The sequence below is a fragment of the Aphelocoma coerulescens genome, chromosome 1A (genome assembly GCF_041296385.1).
Source record: "Aphelocoma coerulescens isolate FSJ_1873_10779 chromosome 1A, UR_Acoe_1.0, whole genome shotgun sequence".
Taxonomy (NCBI): domain Eukaryota; kingdom Metazoa; phylum Chordata; class Aves; order Passeriformes; family Corvidae; genus Aphelocoma; species Aphelocoma coerulescens.
In genome coordinates, this window is record NC_091014.1 from 26,248,489 (window position 1) to 26,273,498 (window position 25,010).

Sequence of the window (25,010 nt, forward strand, 5' to 3'; positions counted from 1 at the left end):
TGTGTGTTGTCCTGGTGTGTTGTGTTTTAATCCACCACTCTAAGCTGCTTCTGATAGAGTTGCATTGCCAGGGAACAAGACTGTGAGCTTTCCCAAACAGTTGTTTTCCCTGCACCAGAAGCTACAGGAATGCTGTGAGGATCCTTCAGCAAAAAGGCATAGGAGGGTTGTGCTGTGAGGATACCTTGAAGCAAAGAGGAGTAAGTGAGCAGAGGACCAGGATTTGTTTCACAGTCCCTGCAACCAGTATGTTGCCCATCTAGATGATCGGCAAGAAGGGCTGGTCAATACTGTGGTTACATCTGCCTGAAACTGGCCTTCTTCCAATGGGACAGACTCTGCTGAGCTGTGAAAGCACAGGGCTGCAGGCTGTTGTCAGCACAAGGCTGGGAACTGAACAAACTCTTTTCTGCAAGCGATAATTATACCACGGTTCAGTAAAGGAGCACTTGCAAACCCCAGCAGAGTGAAGCACAAAATAACCTTGCTGATCAAGCAGCCATACCCATTGGGATCTATTAACTTTTCATCTTGGCAGAGACTATATAGGTATGTTCGAAACCTGTTGGTTTGATGTTTATTTCAGGAAAAATTAAGTTAGGATAGGGGAAGCTGCTTCTCAAGTCTCAGGCGAGCCATCTTGTAGGAAGTACTTATAGTTTTCCTCAGTTTCACATGATGTTTCAAAGCCTCCCTTCTTCAGAGGCTGCTCAATCTGGCTGCCTGCCTTTGCATAAGTGGGATCCCCCTCTTCAACTCCCTGCAATAGCTAGATGTGCTACAAAAGCTTTAGGGGATGAAGTGATATATAGCAGTGCAAAATAATTTCCCCCTTTTTTGAGTGTTTAATGAATTGTGACTTTGAAATGAAGAGTAATTCTGATCAATTAAAGTAAGTGCAACTAAGCTCAGATAAAACTTTACTTCGAGATTTATTAAGTCTAAATGGCTACCAAGCTGTGTTAGAGGCACTACATCTGCCAGAAGGATCCAGTCCCTCAGTCATTGCAAGGGAATACACCCTTGCTGTCCTGCCATAAAATTCTTCACCATACATCTTGGATCAATTTTAATCGAGTGTGTGGTATTGATTTTGTCATACTCCTCTGAACTTCCTTGTTAAGTCAGAGTCTTAAGCAACAGCTGAAAGTTTGGGGTGGGGAAGGGGAAAACAAAGCATGAGGGGAGACTTGTCAGACTTTTCAGCATATTCTGGAAAAGGAAGTGCTGGAGGTTTTGCAAGATAATCAGGCCCTCAAAAAATAAAAAGTTCAGTGTGTTTCACAACCAGTTTCAGAGACAGTTTAAGGCATCCAGTGAGCCAAAACCAATTCCACTGCAAACCAGTTCAGCAACAGATTTTACTACATATGCTCTAAGTTGTACTGATTTGAAAGTGGACAAATAAACAAGAAAATTTGGGTTTTTCTGATTATTATATGAACTGATCATGACAGTGCTGTAAGTGGAAATTCACAATCTATACCACATAATTTATGAACTGGAAATATGGAAATACCTTTCAGATCACTTTGCTTTTTCTCTTCACAACTTCCATTCTGTTGACAACGTAACTTCCATTTCTCTTCACAAATTCCGTAAATGTAATCAGTATGTCTGAGAACCATTCTTCTATAATTTCTGCTGTTTTTTGCAGAAATGCAATTGCTTTAGTTGCACCATATACGATATGCAAATGTAAATACAAGCCATCAGTGGACTATACTGACAGTATTCCACATGAGATATGTTTCACACTGGGGGAAAAAAGGAGGGAATGCAGAAATAACATGAGAATAGTTTGAAAACCGGGCAGTTCACCACCTGACAGAAATGTGGATGAGATGGCAGACTTAAAAGATGAGAACTAGGAATGATGTAGTGAATGAAATAAAAAACAAAGATGTTAATAAAATTCAAAAACGTCTGGATGTTTACTTACACAAAATTTAACCTGTGGATCAAGTAAATGTTGCCTCCCTGTTCTAAGGTGAATCTTCTAATAAAAAAAAGTCAATCTTCTTTTTCATCTCAATGTTCCTAAGTCTTCAGTCTCTGGGCTTCACATTTATTTAAAAAAAGGACTAAAAATAGAAAAGTGAAGTATAATGACTTTGAGCAATAATGGCATGACTCAGATTACTTTTTCTTAGAGTCCACTGTTAACTCAAACTAAAGATGGCCTCTGTTCAGTTTTAATTTCTAATACTAGGCTATCTTTCTTGCAGAACTTCGGTAAAGACAGCTCAAATTTTTGTTGTATAAATTATGATGCCATAGAAACTTCAACTACTATATTTCAGTATTTAATGAAATTACTAAAATGTCATGATATCAGACTGTGTGACCAGCATACAAAATAAGGATGATCATTTACCTTTCTCATATGAGATAACTACAGAACCATATCATTGACAGCATCTGTAGCTCATCAGTACTAAGTAATATACTTAGTTATGATAAAACAAAACTTTTCTACTGCAGTGTGGGAAATTTTCAGGTTCTGTTTCCAGAAATGTTGCAGGACCTTTTGGGGTAACATAATTCCTGCTGCTGCTATCTGGCTGCTTAAGACCCCACTCAAGTAGTAATGTCTTGAGGTGGGTGAAGCTGTTACATAGTGAGAGTTTCCTGCTCTCTTTAGAGAACTACAAGAAACTGAGATTGACTCTGCCACATGCCTGTCTAATGTCTCTGGGGTGCTTTCTGCTCCCCCTCAGGGTGGATGATCGGGTTGCTGCTCAGGGCACCCATGAGCTGTTTAACTGCTGGAAAAAACGTTACTCTTTCTGAAAATAAGCCCTGAGAAAACACAGAACCAAAATAATCTCCTTCTCCTTCCTGGAGCAAATAATTCTGAGAGAGCCTGTGCTCCCACAGGTAAAGGGAGTGTATGTGTTACCTCAGTGCCTGCAGATGCTTGATCAGGTCTGCAGCTTCTCTTCCTTTATAGTGAAGTCTTTGAAAAAAGATATCCAGCCAATTATAAACACCAACAAGAATGTAGTTTATCTTTATAGTGACTAACATGATAGCAAGTTGAAATACTGCTACTTTTTAACCAAACTGAATTAATCAAATTTATCTGTTTTTTTGATGCACATGAATCCTGTTCATTCTGCAAAATGCTCAAAGGGTTAAATTAAAGATGAAATAGAACACAGACACATGCAGGAGAACATCCCCCTCCTTCAAATCATATTTGATAAAAAGCCTTTCTACAGGGTTAAAGTCAAACTGCAGATTTCCTGTTATATTTAATAATGTAGCTTCATACATAATGATAAAATTTTATTTTTATAAATTCAACTTTTTGGAATTAGCATAATTACTTATGTCAGAAAGTAATTGAAAAAATTTATTTTGTGTTTGTTTGAATATCATTTAAGCTGACTATTTTTAATGCACAAACATTTTTCTATCAGTTTTTTCCAAAGGACTTTGTTTAAAGATCTTCTTTCAAGTTAATTCCATTGGTTCATTATTTTTCTCCACGTTGCTATTTCTGAATTCATACCATTTCAATTAGATTTTATTTTAAGCTATGTTGCATTTGTATATTAGCAAACTGTGCCAGAAGCTGCCAAAAAAACCTGTGTCAATGAGGACAATCATGATGTCATATCTGTAAAATGTCAACAAATTTATGAAATGAAATTTAATAAGATAGATTCAAAGATATACATTTTTAGCAGCTACTGAAAATCTGGGTGCACCATTGTTATTTTGCTCTTTTTTGTCAAAAAGTACAAGGAAAAGCACCAAGGAAATTAAAAATATAGTATAAATATTGTTATTCAAGAGTTTTGAGCATAACTTAATATGCCTACAGATGTGCAGAATTTATGCAAGTGAGGAATATTCATAACTGAATGTTATGGAACACTAAAGTAAAATGAGTTCAGACAACTCTTATTTAGAACTTCCTATTTTACGGCTACTAACTTTCAGTTAGAATAAAAAATTGAAATGAAATATTTGAATGCTCTAAATGTCTGTCTGTCTTTGCTCTGTGCTCAGGGACAGAGCTCTCATTTGGAAGGGAGGATGGTGAGGGAAAGGAGTAGCAGATGTCTTCAGGTTAGGCACTGCCTGATCAGCTGCAAGACAACTACATCCATTTATGTATGTAAATTCAGAGTTCCCTCATCTGAAAGTGAAAATCACTATTTGCAGGGAAAGTAGGACTGCCAGAGACAGATTTTTTTCATAAACAGCAGCTTATCCACTCTGTTTTTTCTAGAAGAGAGGGAGCCACACTTAAGAAGCAGTCCTTATGTTTGTATGTTTACCATATCTCTTAGATACATTTAGAAATCATAAGCCTGTTGATTCCCTGTTTTGGGAATGTAAAACTTCACAACACAATTTTGAATCTAAACTAGGCCATAAATGGACAACATAAGTTTTTTTGGTCACAGCCTTATTGAGTTCTATTGTTTCAACATTCCTTCATTGAAAGATACAGGTCTACAAACATGCTGTAGTTTTGAAAAATTATCTACCTATGTTAATCATTATCCACTTAATCCTGCTGTGCAAATCTGCATAAGGTTGTGGGGCTTGCAGAGGTCAGCCCCGGTAATTGAATAACTGGTGTTCCAGGTGGAGCCTGAGGTGGGATGCAAGATTTGTGGTGTCTGCCTGACTTCTTCCTATATCTGTCTCACTTTCATGAGCAAAATAATTTGCACACAGTTATTTTTTTCTGTTAGAAAAGTTGAACAGTTGGTGCAAGCCTTCATAATAGCTGGCTATTATAATGCCTTCTTTTTTTCATTAACAAAAGCTCTCTGAATATTCTAAAAAAGTTGACATTGTCATTAGCTGTTGCAGGTCAATGAGGAAGCCTACAGACAGGAATATCGTGTTCTCTGCTGGATATCTCCATGAATGTTTCTAAAACACGACTTCCCACAAGCATGGAGGACCACGTAGCAAGGCAGTTAATAGGCACAGAATGTGTATTCCCAGTCTGTTTCTGTTCTCTTGTTAGTTCAGAGTTGCATTTATTATTGCATCTTTTGTAAATGTGTAAGGCCCCAATCAAGCACTCCAAAAGACAGAAATGGGTGTTTGTTAAATTTCTCATCCCTTTTGAGTTCCTCAGTTTTAACAAAGAGGCCTTCACATACTGGATTTTTACCAGCATTACAGAAACAAGTTTCAGGATTTATTCCAAAATCAGAATTTCACTATAGGAGCCCCAAAAATTCCAATGTATTCAAAAAGCAGGAAATCTGACACATTGTATTACCACCACACAGTGGTTATAACTATTGGCTGATTATGCCTCCTGAGCAACCTGCGACGTGGGACAGAGCCTGAAATTCTCTCCCAAGTTTGCAAAATATATAGTGTGAAGGGTTTCTGACATCGCAGGATTTTAGGAGTAACTTGGCTACTGAGGAGTGCAGCTGTATGGATCAAGGAGTTGGCAGGTACTAGGCTGACAAGATGGCCAAAAGTAGGTATAAGTGGTGTGATAGGTTGGTACCCCATTTCATTCCTTTCATGTGCTCCACTACTGCTTTGCGCTGCTATAAGGCAATACATAAATAATAATAAGCTCTGATGGACAGATTTGGCCTGCTGATATTTTGAAGTAGTATAAATGGGTAGAGAACTTATGATGAGTTAGGACGTGCAAAAAATAATCTTGTATTGGGCTAAAATACAGCCTAACTGTGTCACATCCTATAATGAAAAAGAGTGCCCATATTAAAAGCAAACAAAAATGACACAGTGAAGGTGAATCATTAGATTGTTTTTTTAATTCTGTACTTTGCAGTCAAACTGTAGCAGTTGAGGTTTGTGATTTCCAAGTCCCTATGCTTTTTTTTATCCACTGCTGTTCACCTCCACATGGACTAGCATCTGCCTGTGAACTTTCAGCCTATAGATCTGTAGAATACGCTGTAAGAGCTTCAAATCAATAGAAACCAGCTGCTTAGCTGTAGGGTAGCTATAGCACCCTACCCAGAGCAACACACTCATGGCACATCAGTGAGGGGTCAAGCAGACATGCAGAGGGAATATAGTGATGGTGAACATTTGTTAGCTATTCCTGGTTCTTCTTGACCAGGGTTCAAGGATCCTAGAAAACATAACTGCAGTAATAATGACCCAGCAGGAAAAATTTGCAGCAACTAGACCTAGAACATCTTTTTACTTGGACATAAGCTAAATGGACAAGTTTCTTATTAAGGAAATTATTTGTTCTCATGCCTCCCTGCATATTATCTTGCTGCTATGAAGGTCAGGCTTACTCTTAAATTCTTGGTATGACACTGTGACTAAGATTAGACTTTTAAAATATATATATGAATACATACATATGTATATATATGTATGTATGTATTTATACACAAACATACACATGTATGTCAGAACTAGGCTTTAATCTCAGCTGTATCTGAACTAGCTGTGTAGGAACTCTTAGATATTTTGGTTGTAAAACTTGTGAATGTTTATTATCCATCAGTGCACTAGGCATTTTTGCATAGTAATGGCAGCATGAGTGAAATATTAGGAACAGTTGAAGGACTTGCTGGGACCAAAAGTTGTGGTGTTGGGTTCTGGGCTTATCTGCGACTTGAAGCTGACTACTTCAGCAGGGACTGGGAGCTGAGCCATGTCTTCCTGGGGTAGATTCATAAGCTGTATTTTTTCCTACAGCAGACTGCAAAACACATGAATTTGAGCACAACAGGCATCTGTGCTCCACACAGAGGTTAGGGGTCAAGGTGAGGCTGTAATTTAGTTGTGGAGTTTATCATGTGGTGGTGCTTCTTGTATAAACAAAGCTTCTAAATTTAAGTTTTAGGGTAAAATAGGGAAAAAGGAACAACATTTCCCTAATAAGTGAAGCTTAGAGAAGTGAAGCTTAAGAGACTCTTGAAACCTTTTTGGGAAATAATTGACAGAAAGGTAGTTTGTGGACATGCTCCACCATTTCATAACAGACTTGTTCTGAGCTACTAGAACTACCTACACTTATTCATTAGGCCAAGTCCCAGTACTTTGTTACGCAGCTCTCATATAGGTACAAGAGGGAAAGGGAATAAAAAGCCCAAAACACATTTTGTGTGTGTGTTGAAGACAGTGGGTTTGAAAAATATAAAAGTGTAACTTGTCATCGGATGTAAGTGGGCTTGGCTGCCTGTGGATCCACTGTAGCTGCATTAAATGACACAACCTAAAGACCCATGTAAAAATATTTTTTTCTCTCCTAGTTTTTAAAACAAAACCACTGATCAACTCTTTCTTTTAAAACAAAGAATGCATGTAAATATGTGTCCTCTATATTCATCAGACATACTGTTGAATTTGATAGACCTATCATTTGTACGCTATCTATATTGTTGCTTTAATGCATTCCCTCACTACTTTGATAAAAGCCTTAAGATGTTGCCACTAGTCCTTTGATGTTTCCTTCTGATGTTACAGTACCTCTTTTTTTCTTCTTTTCCAAAAAATCTGTTTTGCATAAACATGAGCAGACAAGACATTTCTAGTTAAGGATAGAAACATCAAGTTCTATCAATAAAAGGACAAAACGAGAAACCATATCCAGAGTGTTATATACTCTTTTGAAGCCCTTATAGATGAAAATATTGTAAATATTTTAGAGAAAATATGATAATGTTTCATTAGTTAAAAAAGAAAAAATAATCTCGGGTGCTATGAATTTTCTTGTGACCCAACAATTAATTTTCTAATAAACTGGAAGAATAAATCTTACAAGGGCAAGAAAATATTCGCATGTCTGTTCTTGTCTATAAACTAACAATTTCTTAACAGGGATTTATAGGTTATCATGCAAGAGAAAAGACTGAATTTTTATATTTAGTCTCAAAGCCTTATGTTGTATTTTGAAAAATAAAGTTTCTTAATCTGTTGGTTTTTTTTTTTTTACTGCTAATAACTAAGGTATTATTATTACTGGTAGTGGTGGTAGTAGTAGTAATAGTAGTAGAAGAAGAAAAAGATGTTTCCACTCAAGACCCCAGTGAAGAGGTGGTGACATTGTCCCAAGGGGACTGGAATAATCCTTGCCCTCAGAATTTTCCCAAAAGATATACTAATAGTCATAAATAGATACTGTTATTGAAATTCATCAAGGAAAATAGGTTCAAAGTTTTGCTCAAGGTTGTATAGGGAAAACGTAGCAAGGGCAGGGAATACAGAGCACTCCTGAGTGCCAATCCACCGTAATTTAAATTACTGGCAAGTGTTGTGGAAAGAGTGATTTTCCTGTGAATGGCATGACTGTTTTGCTGCATTCAAGAAGAACCTAGTGTAGTGGAGCCACATCATGGTCTGGTGATTAAAAAATGCTAACTTAAGCCAAGAAATGCCAGTTTGTCTTCTTACTTCTCCCAAGACATGCATATCCTTTGGCTATTCAAAGTTTTATGATCAATTCTCAGCAGTGTAAAGAGGCATAGAATATTACTTCTTTTTCAGACAGCTGAAACGTGGTTCAGTTCTTAAAGGCTTTTTTCATAGCTCACTAACGCAGGATACACTTGACAATTACTGATTAAAGCTCCAGTCATACAAACAATTTTCCATGTGACTATTTCCCTGAAATTAGTGAAAGCTCTTAACAGGATACAATGGAAAACTCTAGGTAGTTGCAGGACCAGGGCCTAGAAAGGTATTAGCAAGGATAAGGACATCTAGCACCTATAAGCAATGAGAAAGCAGAAGCCAATGTTTTCACCGTCCCACATCCAATGAGATGGATGGAAGTAGAGGTAAAGTAAGCTGCTACTAAATGGGGAATTTGGGAATTGGAAATAAGTAGGTAAAACCCTTCTTATTTATCTGTGGAATCAAAAACTATGCAATTATAAAAAGTTCCAGAGGAACAGAAAAACAGAAGGAATTATTGAGAATTAATATTTATAAATAAATTTATTTCTTACCCTTCTTCAAATCACATACTGCTTTTGTGTCCACCTTCTGTGTTTACTGTGTTGCTAAATCTATTTTCAGACTTAGGAGGATGGAGACATGGCTTGTGGCCTTCAACATCTACTGATCACTAGTAGAGATCCCCTAACGCCCCCCCCCCCCCCCCCCAGTTTTCATCTGCAATACTCTATACACTCTATTTTAATACTGGTTGATTTTATTGTTGAGCTGTAAAAATGTTAACTGTGGAATTTTCTTTGACTCTTAATGAGTCCTCAGCCAAAAAATATATTCCCAGGTCCTTTACTGGTCAGTATTTGAAGAATGGTTAGTAAATTAGTTGCTGCCCAGGACTTCTCTTCCATGAGACACTATTCCCCTCCCAGCCACAGCAGTTTTTACACAGTGGACCCCTTTCACACTTTGACGTAAAATCTGTTTCAAATAAGTTTCTGTGTGCATCCTCTTAACAGTGAAACCATGCTGCTGGTAGTGTCTTCTTGTTTGTGAGGAAGAGAGGCTGAAATTTGCTTTAATGAAGCAATAAAAGTTTTAAATTATTTGCCTGCCTATCCTTTATCTGTCCAAAATTTACCACCTTGAAGAAAACCTTAGCAATAAAACAACCACATATCGTTTGGATCCATAAGATGATCAAAACCCCTGCTGGGAGTATGACTGTTTCTTGTTTTGCTGGTAGTCTTTTGTATGATTCCCAGCTCATGCTGGCAAAGAACTTTCTGGCTGATGTACTCCTGTGGTGCCTTGAGCTTCATGTCTAACATCAGGGCCCTTTGTTCTGTACAAATACACAGAAGTCTTCTCTTCTCCAGTTTTCCTTTTATTCTGTTAAGGCTGTTTAGTTTTCATTATGATGACAGACTAATCTTTTTTTTCCTTTGCAGTTGGTGTGGTTTAACCTCAGCAGGCAACAAAATACCACGCAACTGTTTGCTCACTTCCCCTTCCCCTGCCACCCAGTGATGGGAACGGAAGGAAAATCAGGAAAGGAAAGAAAATACAAATCATGGGTTGAGTTAAAGAAAGTTTAATAATTGAAATAAATAAAAGATAATAACCACAATAAGAACAACAAGAATAACAACACTACTTCTAATAATTGTAGTAAAAAGGAGAGGGAGAGAGGGAAATAAAACCCAAGACAAGTGATGCAAAATACAGTTGCTCACCACCTGCTGAATGATGCTAAGGCTGTCTCTCTGGCTCTCCTGTGCAGGTAAATCTCCCCAGTTTATATACTGTGCATGGTGTTTAGTGGTGTGGAATATTCTTTTGGCCATTTCATGTCAGCTGTCCTCGCTATGCTCCCTCCCAGCTTCTTGTGAAGCTCCTCACTGGCAGAGCATGAGTCACTGAATAGTCCCTGACTCAGAGTAGCTGCTACTTAGCAACATCTAGAACATCCATGTATTATCAACATTAATCTCATTCTTAATCCAAAACACAGCTACTGAGAAGAAAATTATTTCAGCTGTAGCCAGGACATTCGATTTATTTCACTTATTTTCTTTTCAAGGTCTTTATTTTTGCTTTCAAGTATTATGGTTGGGTATAGAGGGAGACCCCAAATACCTTCTAAGTAAAAAGTGATAATGTTTTTTTCTATTGCTTTGTATTCTGATAGCTTTTTTGACAAAAAGCCTATTTTTTTCAACTTACATTATCTGCTAAATCTAGATGGTTGATGTAAATTTTGCTTTTTAAATTAGTCATAGTGTTCTCCTCTTCTGTAATTGTATTAAACCCAGTTCTTGTTTTTGTGTCTACTCATCCTGAGTCAGCATATCCTGCTCATCCAGCTACTCTGAACATTGCCTCAAAGCGTTCCAGTAAATAGCAGAATAATGCCATCTGCAAATCTCAGGTGACTTGAGTATTCTTCATTGATACTGCTATGCTTAGTTTCTTATTCAAGGTTTACATGACCTTACAGGAGAAAAGAGTGTTGCTGACATAATTGAAAAGGACCTTTTCATTTACCTTGTTAAATGCAAATTTCCACTGAACTGCACTAAAAATGTTTTTGAAGAGAGAAAATCTACAATAATGTAAAATGTATTTTTGGAAGTGAATATGAAATTTTAGTAGTCTACATGAAAATCTTGCTTCAAGAATTGAAAATGTGAGTTAAATTAGCTGGGCTGGAGACTCATGGATTAATGTGACAAGCTAAATTTTTCTGCTGGAAATCCAGCCGTGAGGAGGGACAGCAGCAATTTTACACTTCAAGTAGTTTCATAATCTTTAGAGAAGGATACTCCTGCCTAATAAAGAGATCATCCTGACTGTAACTGTGGGCTGTGCAGTCATGCGTGTGTGGTCAAAGAAGGAGTAAAAATGAAAAAAAATCTCAGAGACCAGCACAGCTACAGTCCGAGGCCATGTTTACCTATGCTGTATTTTGTGTCAGTTTTCTGTAAGAAAGCCTTCCTCACTCTGACAAGCACTTATCCATCTGTTAATTCAGTGGGATGCTCCTGAGGCCCACTAATGTAAGGATAAAATCTGGACTTGAGTGAGAAAAATAAGAGTATTACCAAAATTTAACTGTCTTACATATATGCTCTGCATCCAGCGAAGAAAAATGTGATGAACCCAAGTAAATCTCCATGAATTGTGTTAAACTACTTTGAGATAGTGCTGAATAAACTGTGATTGTGAATTGGGTTGAGAATAACCCCAGTGTTAGATGTTGAAGATAATTATCTCATTCCAGATTACAATAATAACAAAAGACTTCAATAGGAAGAGTTCTGTGTCACAAAGCATTTAGGCTCTGTGGGCTTTTGAATGGCAACAGTGATGACTGAATGACAAAAATGATTGATGGAAACTGCTAACACGGCCATACTGTTATGCTATTGACTTCTTCCAGCATATATTCTTCAGTAAATAATTCATTTAAGATACAGATAGGAAATTTACCTTAAAAGTTCTGTATCATTTCTTCTACTTTAACTGAAATTCCAGCCAGAGTTAAGGAAATGCTCTTATGAACCATTTCTCCTTTCTTTCCCTCAAACTGACTGGATATACACAGACATACATTATTCATGGCCTGATTTGTACTAGTCTTTTCTTGTTTGCCGTTCTGTGTTTGGGTACCCAGGCTCTGGGGTGATGCTGTTGTGGAGAGGTGATAAAACTGATAGAAGTCCCAGGCACTGCAGATAGGTAATGATGCTGACAAATCAATGTGTCTGTACTTTTATCTTTCTGATGAAAATCAGGGTAATTGATTCATACTTTATTTTGTGTGTGTGATGGAATCACAGTTTTATCTGCCAGCCTCTTAGCCAGACCAAAGAGAGTAGCATTTGCCTTCTCTCTGTAACATGGCCTACTGGTTATGCTGCAAAATGCTAATTAACTCCCTTGAAAATCAAATAAATTTTTAAATACTAATAAACTCACTTACTAAATCTTAGCATTAACATTCACAGCACGCTACTTTGTTGCAGTGCAAACACTGTGACATTTTCCTGCTGAAAGTTCCATGGCAAAATAGTAAGGACTTTTTAAAATAGCTATCATTATTAAATATTCTTACTTTCAAGTAAAAATATTTCACACAGATACATAAATATCACAATAATTTTTCTAGGCAACTCTAACAACTTCTTTTTAAGTTGTACATTCCTTTCAACATTAGGATCATTTAATTTGAAAGACTTATTCTGTACAATACAGCTTATAAATAATGCTCTTAATAATGGCTTACCAGTACTAAGCTTTAATTCCATATTCACACAGAATTCTCATTTAACTAAGTGGGAGTTTCTCTCAATTAATCCCAGTAAAATCAATCATCTTTTGTTAATTAACGATTTTATTTAGTGGCTATTAGTTGGAAACTGTTAAGTAGTTTGAGCTTAGCCCAATATCACTCTTCCAGCTCCAATTCTATAGGGTCTATTAAGTGCACAAAGGTTTGTTATACCTAAATTGAAATGGAAGTGCTATAGAGTACAACTCAAACACTGAAGTATGTGTAAAGTATGTGTTTCTGCTAGGCTGACTTTTGATTCTGTTTATGGTGTTTTTACAGCAGTTCTTGTTCTAAGATTTTTTAAAGGCTGATTTCAGAACATAAAGGCACTGATTTTGGATCTGTTGCATATTATAAACGGTATTAACATTTTATCTTTTGGTTTTTTTGTTGTTTTTTTTTTTTTTTGCTAATTGAGCTAGTGCTGAATGGAACATATTGTGAACTAAGATTAGTTTAAACACACATCAAAAGGCAAGACTGCCTTCTCAGTTCAGTACTGAAAGTACCAATTATGCTATTTTTTGTGAGATTTCCTGTCAACTGCAGAGTACAGCAAAACTTAAGTGTGTGGAGCTTTGCATCCTGTAAGTGTTCCTTGAATAAATTTTTGCTTCCCTCGTATTCAGCAGATGCTCTTCAGTGTTAATCTGAAATGCATGTTTTCTGACTCAAACATACAAAATTATAGTTCAGAAAGTATTCCTCAAAATAAATTTCATTTTTTTAAGCAAACATTTATATTCATGATCATTTCTGGTAATATTAGGTGTTTATTCACTTACAGCTAGGCTCTTTATTTAACTCTTTTTTTTAAGAATCGTGACAAACACAAATTCTTTGAAGTTATTAAAATATTTCAAGGGCCATATGCTTAATGCATTGTAAATCCACTGCTACTACTCTCAGTCCATAAGTGGAAGTGTATTCCCAAAAGAGTGCACAGATTTCTGGCTGATGTTCAGGTAATGAATATAATATTTGCTAACCCCATGAACAGCATGACAGTAGCATCCTTAGGGCATGAACACACATTTAGGCTCGTTGCTGCTTACAACCATAAAACATATTTGGACACAAAATTGGCCGGGTAGATTTTTAAAAAATGCTTTTACCAGCTGATATGATTTTTTTTTTTTTTTACTTTTTTCTCCTATAGCTATCCTTGAAGTACCATTCCTGTTTTTGACAGAAGCATCACCTACTGCTGTCAGCTAACCCAGTCCGCTCGCTTTGTATGAAAGCGCACTCTGTGGCCAGATCCTAAGCCAGCTCAAAATGATGTTGCTGCCTTGACTTCACAAAAATAGTGTTGTGAAGCTGAACCTAAGATGCCTACTTTGAAAGCTTCCTCCCTTGCCCTCTTTATCATTCTGAGATGGAGGAAATAGAAGTAAAAAGCACATTTCTCAGACTGAAGCTAGTTTTGTCTGTGCCTTTACAGAAGCTATAACCCTTCACAGGCTTAAAATATCTTGTCCAACAGATCAGCTTCCCTGATGCAACTGTCTCACCAAACCACCTTATGGCACTGACTTTATTTCCTCTATTCTTGCAGTGCATGGGCTGGGGGGTGCATACTTCTTTACAGTTTGTTTTCAAAATGAGGGAGGACTGAAACACAAAAGCAAGGGGTAGTAACAAGCGGTGCTGTCATCTGGTGGTGAAATTGTTACCACTTTTAACAAAGCAACCGTGCTTTTTAACCAATAAGTTTCTTTTTTTTTTTGAGGTTGTTGATGTAGTCCCCTTGGCATACATTCATAAATCTTTCATATTAGAAACAGACAAACCCAGTGATTTTATCCAAAATCACTAAACTTTTTAAACTTCATTTTTGTGGAAGAATAGTACACCAGAGGTAGGTTTGCTGTGTTCAGGCTTCAAAGTTTTCTTTAGCTTGCGCTGCCAAAACATGACAATGTTATTGCAGTGTGAGTTACAAATGTTATTCTTTGTGTGCCAACAACAATGGAGTGGAACACTAATGGTCCAAAGGAATGGAGAAGTAAGGACAAAAGCACTTATCCCTCCCTCAGATATATACTCAAATGTGAATATACTATTTCCTACTCTTACTGTTTTACCATCAGTACTTTTCTGCCGCATTATAATTGATGTCCATATCTTTACCTACCAGGAAAATACACCTTTTAGATCTAGCTTCAAGGACTGTTTTGCTGTTTGTAACTGACCAACAGGGATATTACTGCCATCATTTAATCTCAAATGATACAGTGTCTGCTCACCTGGGGAGCCAGAGAAAGTGTACAGCAAAAAATGAATAAATTGTTACTTCATGATCCCTGTTCATACTTTTTAAGGCTGACTTCTTTCTGAGTTCTCTTAACCTTTAAAGTGAGACAAAATTGAAAGAAATGATAATTTCCACATGAAAAGAATTAGAAATCAAAGAACAAACCAAAGTATTTTGAAACTATTCTTACTTACACATAGATGTAGTACACATACCAACTGGTTTTCTGCAATGTCAGATCTATATTACAAACTTTACAGATTGATAACAAAATAGACCATATGGGTGTTCATAAAACAGTAATCTTTTTTCTTCTCTGAGAGCTTTCATTGGAAGTTAAATGGTTAAAAATGCTGAAATTAAAATATAAGCTTTTGTGTCTGCAGGAATTTTCCTTATTGCCTATTAGCCTGTGTTATATGAGTCATATATTTTGGAGTAGATTTCTTTTAGATGTATGCCACTTGCCAGAAAATCTTGAACTGCTGAATAAAACACATCTGGTTCTGGATTTCCTCTCCATCTATAACTGTAATTTCTGTGGGTCTGTGCTAGTCATTGCAGTTGACAAACACAGAACTTTTAATGTTCCTATTTTGTTTCTCCTGCAAGGACTAAACAAGCCACACTGATGGAAATTCACTAACACTAACATTTTTAACTCAAAAGGAGCTGATTGTTCCTTCTATATTCAAAACTGATTTTCCTTGAATCTGTTTGTGATACGGTCTTCTACATTTAATTACAACTTATTAGCTGACCCAATTTGAATGACTTCTGGAGGCAGGGACAAGTAATTAAATAAAGGTATCAGGACCTAGCTCTTTAAATGTAGCTAGCCATATGAAAAGTGTTTTACATTCTTGAAATGCAATAGTCATATTCACTGTCTTGTAATAACACCAACAATAAAGACAAACTGGAACAGTAAAGATTTTTTATATTCACAGATTTCATGAATCAGTGAGAGCATGGACAGGGTCACTGTGCAGAGTCAAAGTAAGGATACTAGCTGGGGTTTTTTAATTTGATTGTGAACTATTGTTATGCTTGTGTGGCCTGTAGTGGTTAACTGTAGTGGTTGGTTTTATTCACAGTTTAGATTTTCAGCTTAAATTCCAAGTTAAATCAAAGGGATGGTTTTGTAAAAATACTTCCTGTAGTTTGCTTTGCTTAACTTTATAAGCTGTTTTTATAGTGCAATGTTAAAAACTTGATTCTTTTCTGCCAGTGAAGACCACAAAGTCATCGAGACTCATAGTTATTTTAAAACATGACAAGCTGGCCTTAAGACCTTAGGGATCCTTTCTTCAGAAGTCAAGCTGGTGATGGATAAGGAGCCATCAGAGCTGTGTGTATCTTAACTGCAGGAGTTCAATTAAGAAGCCAAGAGTGTCTCAGGTACACCGGTGCAAATGGAAGTGCTTACTTTGATAATGTCTCTGTAGTTGCTCAGTGCAGGTAGTTGGCTTCCCCCAACTCATTTCTGATTGCACAAGGAGGTTAGCACAGAGGAATACCTGAAAGGACTGAGCTGCATCAACGTTCACTGAGTGCTAGAGAATACCACAATGGGAAATGCTATCAAAATCCCAGTGCCTGCATGGGAATTTGTCAGGAAATAGTTAGCTGTAAGATCTAGCTTCTATTAGCTACAGCCCTGAGAGCTCTGCTGCCTTTCTCCTCCTGAGAGAAACACTGTTCTGCCACCTATGCTGTGCAAAGAAAGTTTTCTTACCCAGCATTGGTTTCTGCAAAGTCTGCTCTGCTGTTGTTTTGTTCCCACATTCCTCTTACTTTTCATAGTACTTGGAAGTGTGATGGAGAATTTCCAATTGCTCCCACCCTACCCCAGGTTTATCAGCTACTTTTAGACATTGAGATACTAAAATACACAAGCAGTAGTCATTGTTGAAGACATGGTCTTTGTCAATGAACTTTTAAATGTTTCTTCTTCTGTCCCTCCACCCTTGGAGTAATATTCACAAGTTCCTGATGAATATGATGTCAAAGGTTAAATAAGATGAAAAATAGTGCATTAGAGTCACATGAGAATCTTTTCTTAACTTGAAAGCTACTGTAAGTCATCAACTAAACACAGCCGTAAATTTCCAGACTAGATGTCTTTTGTATTCTTTCTTCATGCATATTAATAGAAAGGTCTCATCTACTCTGATCAAAGTTCCTATAGGAAAAATATTCACATTTAAAAATTAATTACTGTGTTTAGCTTAAGTAATTAATTGGCATAATCACACATGCTTTTATAAACTAAACATTAAAGTGAACAGCTACAGTATTTGGTGATAGTCTTTAGGATAGATGAGAAGTGTATAATTCCTAAGTTAAATTGAATTTTCACTTTATTATGAAATAATTTTACAAATAGTCTTTCCTCAAAAAGTTTAATAAAGAGAGCCGGAGAAACAAACAACTGATATTCATTTGTAATAGATGTTAAAAAGGATTATTTAATAACTAAAAATGCTTTTTTTTTCTACCCCTTAAAATACATTTGAAAGTCCTCAGATATGGAGAAAAAATAGTCTGTGTTGTGACTGTGTTTCTTATCTTAAAATGGAATTAAAATTTCTGGGTACTTACAGAACATTTTAATAATTAAGAGTGGATAATTAAATGCTTATTTTTTAGTACAGTGGCTGAAAAGAACATGAAGTCCCATCACTCATTTGCAGAGAGGTGTTTTGTTCAGGATTGATAATAAATTATGCAATCCTATCAGGGGGAGAACTTTTTTTTCAAAAACTATTAAAAAACTGAAACAAAGTAATATCCAGTATAAATGGCAAACTTTAGTGAAGTCCGCTGAGTTCTGTCCAGTACACTATGATTATCTTTAAGCATATTATTTTGTAGCAGAAATTTAAACGTTTATAAAATTTAGAGTGAATTTTCATCAAAGAAAAGGTTGCTATTAAAATAGCCAGGTCTCAGGTCCAAAATCCCATAAAATCTAAACACAGCAAGGGTTATTAGGCCCTTCATTCTAATTCCTCTAAAATCACGGGCTTTTGTATTGCATTCAGTTATTACCCTACTACACAACTTTGAGTCCAAGAATATTTTTTATAAAAGTGCATCTTGGATTTGGCTACTCTATCTTTCCCAGAAAGTCATCAATCCTTTGTTTGAAGAAAGCAAGTATTTAGAGGACTTCCTTTTGAGTACTTCACTGTTTCTGCAGACAATTTCTGCTGTGCCTCACTTCAACTTTTGGCCAGTGGCTCTTACTCTGCTTTTTGTGCTAGCTTTCACATTCAGCATCTCCCACGAATTTCACAATTTTTTTTTCCACAAACTGACAACAAGAACATAGCTGAGCTTCTTTAAGCTTTCATTGAAATACCCTTTTCTCAACCTTCAATAACTTCCATAGTTCTTTTTTACATACTTTCTATTTTTCAACAGTGTTTCAAAAATATTTAGGGTAAAAATATTCTTAGGCTGCCATTATTGATCTCTCCTGAGCCATAAATAAAAGCAGAGTAAAGCCAGGCTCCTATTCACTACCTTCTTTATGCCATTTTTCCTTTCTTCCTACAGCATCAGTGGGACACTCCTGCTGAGTTGCTGGCTTGTTATGACCCCAAATTCTTCGCAGACTCACTGCTTGAGGTGTTTTCCTCATTGTTGAATCCTGTATTTCTTCTTCCAGTATATGCAGAATTGTATTACTCTGACTGGAAACATTACTCTAAAAAATATTTATGCTTTTTAGTTGGTTTTATTTGTCATTAGTCCCACATCACTGATGGCAAAATTGAGTAATACAATGCTTAACAGCCCCTCTTTCTGATGCCAAGCCTTTGCTGATCACTTTCTTTTGCATGTTCGTTAGCCAATGCTTAATCCAGTTAAAACATGCTTTATTGATACTGTGTAGTGCTATATTTTTAATTAGAATATTGAGTGATACTAAGTCAAAAGGCACACAAAAGTTGAAGTGTATTATACCTACATCGTTATCTTTGGCAACCCAACTTAAAATCTCATCAAAGAGCAGAAGTAGATTTGTTTGACAAGGCTTATTTTGCAGAGAACTATGTTGACTAATTTATTATTAATTATATTTCTACCTTTTAATAATTTATTAATTGAATCTCTTTTCAGTTTTCCTATTATTTCTCTTGGGAATGATGTTGGGCTGAGCAGCCTGGGAGTACAGAGATCACCTGCTTGCTCTTAGTGGAACACCAAAAAAGATGTAGCACTTCTGCTAATGGAATATCAGTGACATTGCTCATGCCTTCTTTAGGTCTCCCAAATAGGTCTTCTTTCTTAATTTTGACATGCTAGATATTCTTTTACTAGAAGAAGAAAAATTCCATCAGCAAATTGTGAAGTAAAGCAGTTTATGTAAATAAACTGCTGAAAGTCTAGTTATGCCCTTGTGCAACATATTGGAAATGAAAGCAAACTTAGTGTGAATGTGGGAAAAGATGTTACACAACTGTACTGCAGTGTTACAACATGGTGACGTGCTCAAATTAGAAAGAGCAATTAAAGAAGTCTGAATATGCATCTGTAATTCTGAAAGACTGTTATGTTCTTGTTCCCAGAACTGGGTTGTCAGTGAGATATAAAATAGAAATAGGTACAGTCAGTTTCCTGTGCCTTGATATATTTTTTTGGATTATAAAATCCATCTCAAAATGTTCATTTCTGTTTCATCTTTGTGGAACTGGTAGAATTTTAATATTTGCATTTGTGTTGGATGCTTTTGATTCCCTTCATGCTTGATGTTTCTGGTTCTGAGATGACTTTAAATTCACTATGTTTAGGAAAACCAGATATTAGACAAAACAATGCCTAGGAGGGAGTGGATAATCTATTAACTGTTAGATTTTATGCTGTCCTTTATTCCTCAAACAATCTGGAATAATTAGCATTTAAGGTACATGGCTACAGCTGCTGCAAGAGAAAGTCTGGGAGGAGAACCATCAGTTCATCTGCCCAAATCCATCAGCTAGTTACACTTTGCACATGTGATATCAGGAGCACTCGGCAGGAAGGGCCAGGTCAGCGACTATGCTAAGGGCTAGAGCAGATGTACCAGGAGAACAACACTAGGTCCTGGGCTGTGTCTGAGGTTTGTCTGAGTCAGGGTCTGGATCATAAGGTGGTCACTGAGCACCTATTTTTTGCTAGGGATTCCTAGAAATCAGGTATACCAACAAGAAAAGTCATCCATCTCACCAAAAAATCAGATGGCAGAGAGACATTTAATAGAAGATATTCTGCTGAGAGCTAGAAGATATGCTTTATCAAATCACACTTCTTAATTTTTGTCAGACATGAGTACCCAGGCCCCACAGATGTGCCAGATTATTGGATGCTCTATCCTGAAAGCCATTTCAGGGTCTTCCTTTATGCTTTTCTGCTTTAAAAAAAAAATGATTAATTATTCATTGACCCACAGAGACAAAATAAAGAAGGTAAATCTATATTCAGACTGTTGTGACAGTAAAAGGTGCATCAGCAAAAACATCTGAACCTTAAAATCCCACATAGATTCTGATAAAAATTTGTCACAGATTATGGGAATTCCTCAAAAGATGGCAAATGAATTGGCAAATCAGTCTCCTAGCACTGCTGGGGGATACCATACTAGGATTATTGGGAAAAATCAAAATTCTTCTTCCCTGGAAAACCTCTTCTTTTCCCCATATTTTTTGGAGAAGGATTATGTTTGGTGGATCTAAGAAATGCATGATTAAGATCTCTAAGCAGCCAAGTACATGTTGATCTTGGTTTTTTTACTCATGAGATTACTTTATGTGGAGCTGATCTTTCAGATCTTTTGCATTTTGTATTAATTTCAGTGAACTTCTAACCTGTCACATCACTTTTTCACCAGACATGATAATGGTTATTCAGAGTTTCTATATGTAGACTATCAATTCAAATTCCCCCATTTTTAGATTTCTTTTGCTTCTTCATGTTCTCAGGGCCTTGTCCAGACAAGTGGTGAAAATCTCTAAGGATGGAGATTCCACAGCCTCTCAGGGCAATGTGTGCCAGTGCTTAACCACTCCTTGTGCATCATTAAAATGAAGCTCAAAATCAAGTCAAACTTTAATGTTTGAAATTTTAGCGAAACTTACTTAAAATAGCTTGAATCATCTGTAATATTCAGAAAATCTAAACTGAAACTTACCTTAATACCACTAATAAAAGATAACAGAAGTCATGCAACATCCCAGTAGAGAATAAAACAGTCATACTTGGAATGGGACACTAGAGTATCTGGTTTTATAAAATTATGAGGATTTGAGTTTTTACTCTTAGTTCACACATATTACAGGGACAGTTGTAAAAGTAAGTTCTGCATTTTGAGATCTTGACTTGCAGTCTTAGTATTCCTTTCTCACAGTATGAATTCCCCCTGCCCGCTTTTATTATACATTAACAATATGATTATAAAAATAGTTTTCCCATTCTGCTTTGTCATTTCATTGTGGTTTGATTTTTAAAAGTGCTTTACTTTAGCAGTAAGTATTAAGACTTATTTAGAATATATAAAGATGAAAATCAGGGCACAGATCCATTTTTAACCTCAGAAGTTTTGCTTTGTAATGACTGTAACTGGCACAGTAAAAGGGTGGAGACGTTTGCAAAACCATAGCAACATAGATCCCATCAGCAAAGCTTTAATTCTTTTTCTGCTTGTGTAAGTTCAGGACAGGATATAATCACTGAAAGCCTATCATACTAAATAAGCACTTCTGATAAACTAGTTTTTACCTAGTCAGCAGTTAGCAGATTGTCTTTTACAGATCTTCCCTTTGCCCAGTGGGATGGCCCTGTGGTGGTTCACTAAGAAAACAGGATGCACAGAGATTTTGGTCTGCCACTAGCAATCTGGGGCCCAGAGAAAGAAAAAAAGCAAGCCATTGACTTTTCAGCAGTTTCCTTGTAGCACAACTCACTTACCTATAAAAAATCCTTATTAAAAACAAATTTAAAACAAGGTAGCGTAGATTTTGGACACTCCAATTTTCTTATGTTTCCCATTTAATTTGAAGGTATACAATATTCTTTGTTTTATGCTTCAGGTAGGCCCATAGAAATTCTAAGGCAGAAATTAATTGCTCATTACAAAATGTTCGTCAGCTTCATTTAAGATAAAAAATTAGTTGGGGTGAAATGCAGTAAATGCAATTGTAGCCTATGTGTTGATCCTACTCCCATTTACACCACATAAAGAATCTGTGTTTTCAAAGCTCTTGATTGCAGAGTTCTGCACTGCTGGAAAGAGATCTTCATCAATTTAGGTACTGCAAGCCTCTGGGCAGCGGTCACTTTGCGTGGACTCAGTCAGTGAGTGCAGAGTCCAGCATAATCATGAATTGTCCATGGATGCTTCTGAAAGAGAAACAGAAAACAAAGTTACACACAGAATCCCTGCTACAGATATCCAGTGGCTGTATTGTTTTTGTTTTCCCTTAATCTATTAGATTTTGCCCAAAGATAATATTCCGGTTAAACTGGCATGCAGTAGATTTCACTGGATTATCATTTAAGAAAATGCTTGGGTATCTAATTTTCTATACGAGCTTAAGTATGAAGGCCTAAATAGATGCATAAGTATCTGAATTATTTGTTGTGATTTTACATATATCCTTACACATGATAAATCAGAACTTAAACTAACAGTGCATTATGCACTTTCTAAAACTAACACAAAGATCTAAGACAAATAATGATTTAAATAAATCCCAAATACAGCTGTAATTTTTGCAACCTTATGTATGTAAGTATGCACACCTTCCTAACACAAACCAGGGGAAAATCCAAACAGTGTATTTAAGATTTTATATCAACATTTTAATGGAATATTATTTTATAACTTTAGGGCTTACATCAAAATAATTAATCTCATATTCATTACTGCATGGCATAGTCTTTTTTATATGAATGGAAAATTAGTTTAAAGAAACATAAATAAAATTATTCTGTAATGATTAAAAATAAAGTAGGTACTGCAATATTGTACAAAAACATAGCTTCAAATGTAAACTGCTTTTACGGCTATTTATCTTTGCTTATGAACTTTGGGGAATCAAAAAGAAGTTTGCTTAAATGACTAAATTTTTTTTGAGAAAAATTCTACAAAACAAGTCTTTCTATTAATAACAAATAATAACAAATATTAATCATGCTTACTACACGGAAACCACTTGAGAAAAATTTATTACAAGACCTTTGTGACCAGTCGTGTCATAGGAAGAGGAGAGAGCCACAGGGCTGAAATGACAGTAAGGTTTATGTATGCAGTGCTCCTCTGGTAGTTAAATTGCAGGAATGTGACATTGATTTGAAATGGGAGCTGTTTGAAGTAGCAACTGTCAATCTCTGTAATCAAAGGATGGCCCAAAGTCTTACTCAATCAGCCATTTTGGCATGACCACTCAGTTTATAAAGCCCTATCCACTAAAAAAGTGATCTGTCCTCAAGAGGCCCTTCAAGAAGTCTGTGCAGTTTGTGGATAGCGAACAGTCATTCAGAACTATAGCTTGGACTCTATTGCAAAAGTACAGCAGTGCTTCATTTAAGTGACTGTACTTATTACAAGGTGAGACAAATGTGGATTGAGGTGTGAAGGAATGTCTGCTGTTGTTGATATTATTTAAAGTTGGTTGAATTATATTTCTCTTTATGCACTTATTTACTCTATCATGTACAAAAGAGTCAATATTAATTTTAGAGTACTATGCATGTAGATTCAATTGCAGTGATCTCAAGAGAGATCACTTCTAAATGAGAGAAATGTGTGGCATATTTCTGGTCTTTTCTCAGGATCATGGTTATCTTTTCTAATTCTGTTTTTTTTTTATAATTTTTCAGTGTTTGTTCAGCTGTGTAAGGGAAAATGGTAAACAAATAAAAAATGTGTAAGGGTGTAAAACTGGAAAAAAAAAAAAGGTTAACAATTCTATCCAAGTGTTATTAAAGCTGAATAATTGTTTTGAAGTATTTTTTAGTGAGCATATGGATAAATACCAATACAAGCAACTTGAAACTTCAGCAATTATTTCCATTCCTTCCCAGGTACAAACACACTTGGAAAACCAGTCTAGATACCACATACAGCAGAGCCAGAGGCACCAGGTGAAACAATACCTGACCCTTGATACCAAGCTGTCCAGCCAGACGCTCTCCCTGTCCCACTCTCACACAATCCAGCCTGCGGGAGTGACCTCCATTCTAAGGAACGGACACATGCCACCAGTGAGCAGCACTGGCACTCCGGAAAGCCCTGTCACCAAGCTGCTGGCCCTTGGAGGAGAACACGAAAATGCGGTAGGGCAGTGCTGGGTAAAGGAAAGGGGAGCTGGGCTTTGTCTACTTCTACAAAAAATTTACATGACCCACCTTGTACTAGAAGTTGGCAAGAGATTACTTTCTCTGCTTTCAAGGAGCCCCTGGTTACAGCAGTTGCTTTCTGTATCCTTTTGAATTATGTGGGTCATTCCCTTGTGTGCCTGTGAATAGCTTACTGCAGGATCAAGCTTTTAGACTGCTGCCAGATAAAATGTACTGTTGCATCTTTTTCTATATGCATCATATGTTGCTGTATGTTTGCTGAATATGCACTTTGCAAAGCAAAACTTTTTTGTTCAGATGGGAGCTGTTTCTGTGTAAAGGTATTAACCTAGCTGCATAAAAAAAGTTAAATACTGATTACTTTCAAGATATAACTGAAAAAAACACTAATTCATTTTTCAGTTAGCTGGTATATTTTTATATGGGTTATCTTGGGTGAATTGGCAAAGATATGCTAACTTTAATGTCACCATTGATTTTAATAGAGGTGCAGCTATAATACAATGTCAGATTCTTAGTTGGTGTGAGATGTAGGTCATTATGGCTTTTAATACTTCAATAGATTTCAAAAGAGACTGTTTATTAGGTAAAAGGGGAATTCCTACAGAAATGAGAAATGGAGATGCTGTATCATGTCTTGGACTTTAATAGAACAGAAAAATCTTAGAAATACACAGTGACTCATTTGAGCAT

At 36.3% G+C, this 25,010-nt stretch overlaps 1 protein-coding gene across 1 annotated transcript in view; it reads left to right on the forward strand.

The window, feature by feature from the left end:
- The first annotated feature begins 24,044 nt into the window (after nt 1-24,044).
- The window catches only part of TFEC (transcription factor EC), a 35,828-nt gene continuing 34,862 nt past the window's right edge, over nt 24,045-25,010 (forward strand). Inside the window, exon 1 of the mRNA XM_068997147.1 lies at nt 24,045-24,293. Within this exon, the coding sequence (XP_068853248.1) occupies nt 24,213-24,293 (81 nt within the window). The 5' untranslated portion in view covers nt 24,045-24,212. The remainder of the gene's footprint in view (nt 24,294-25,010) is intronic.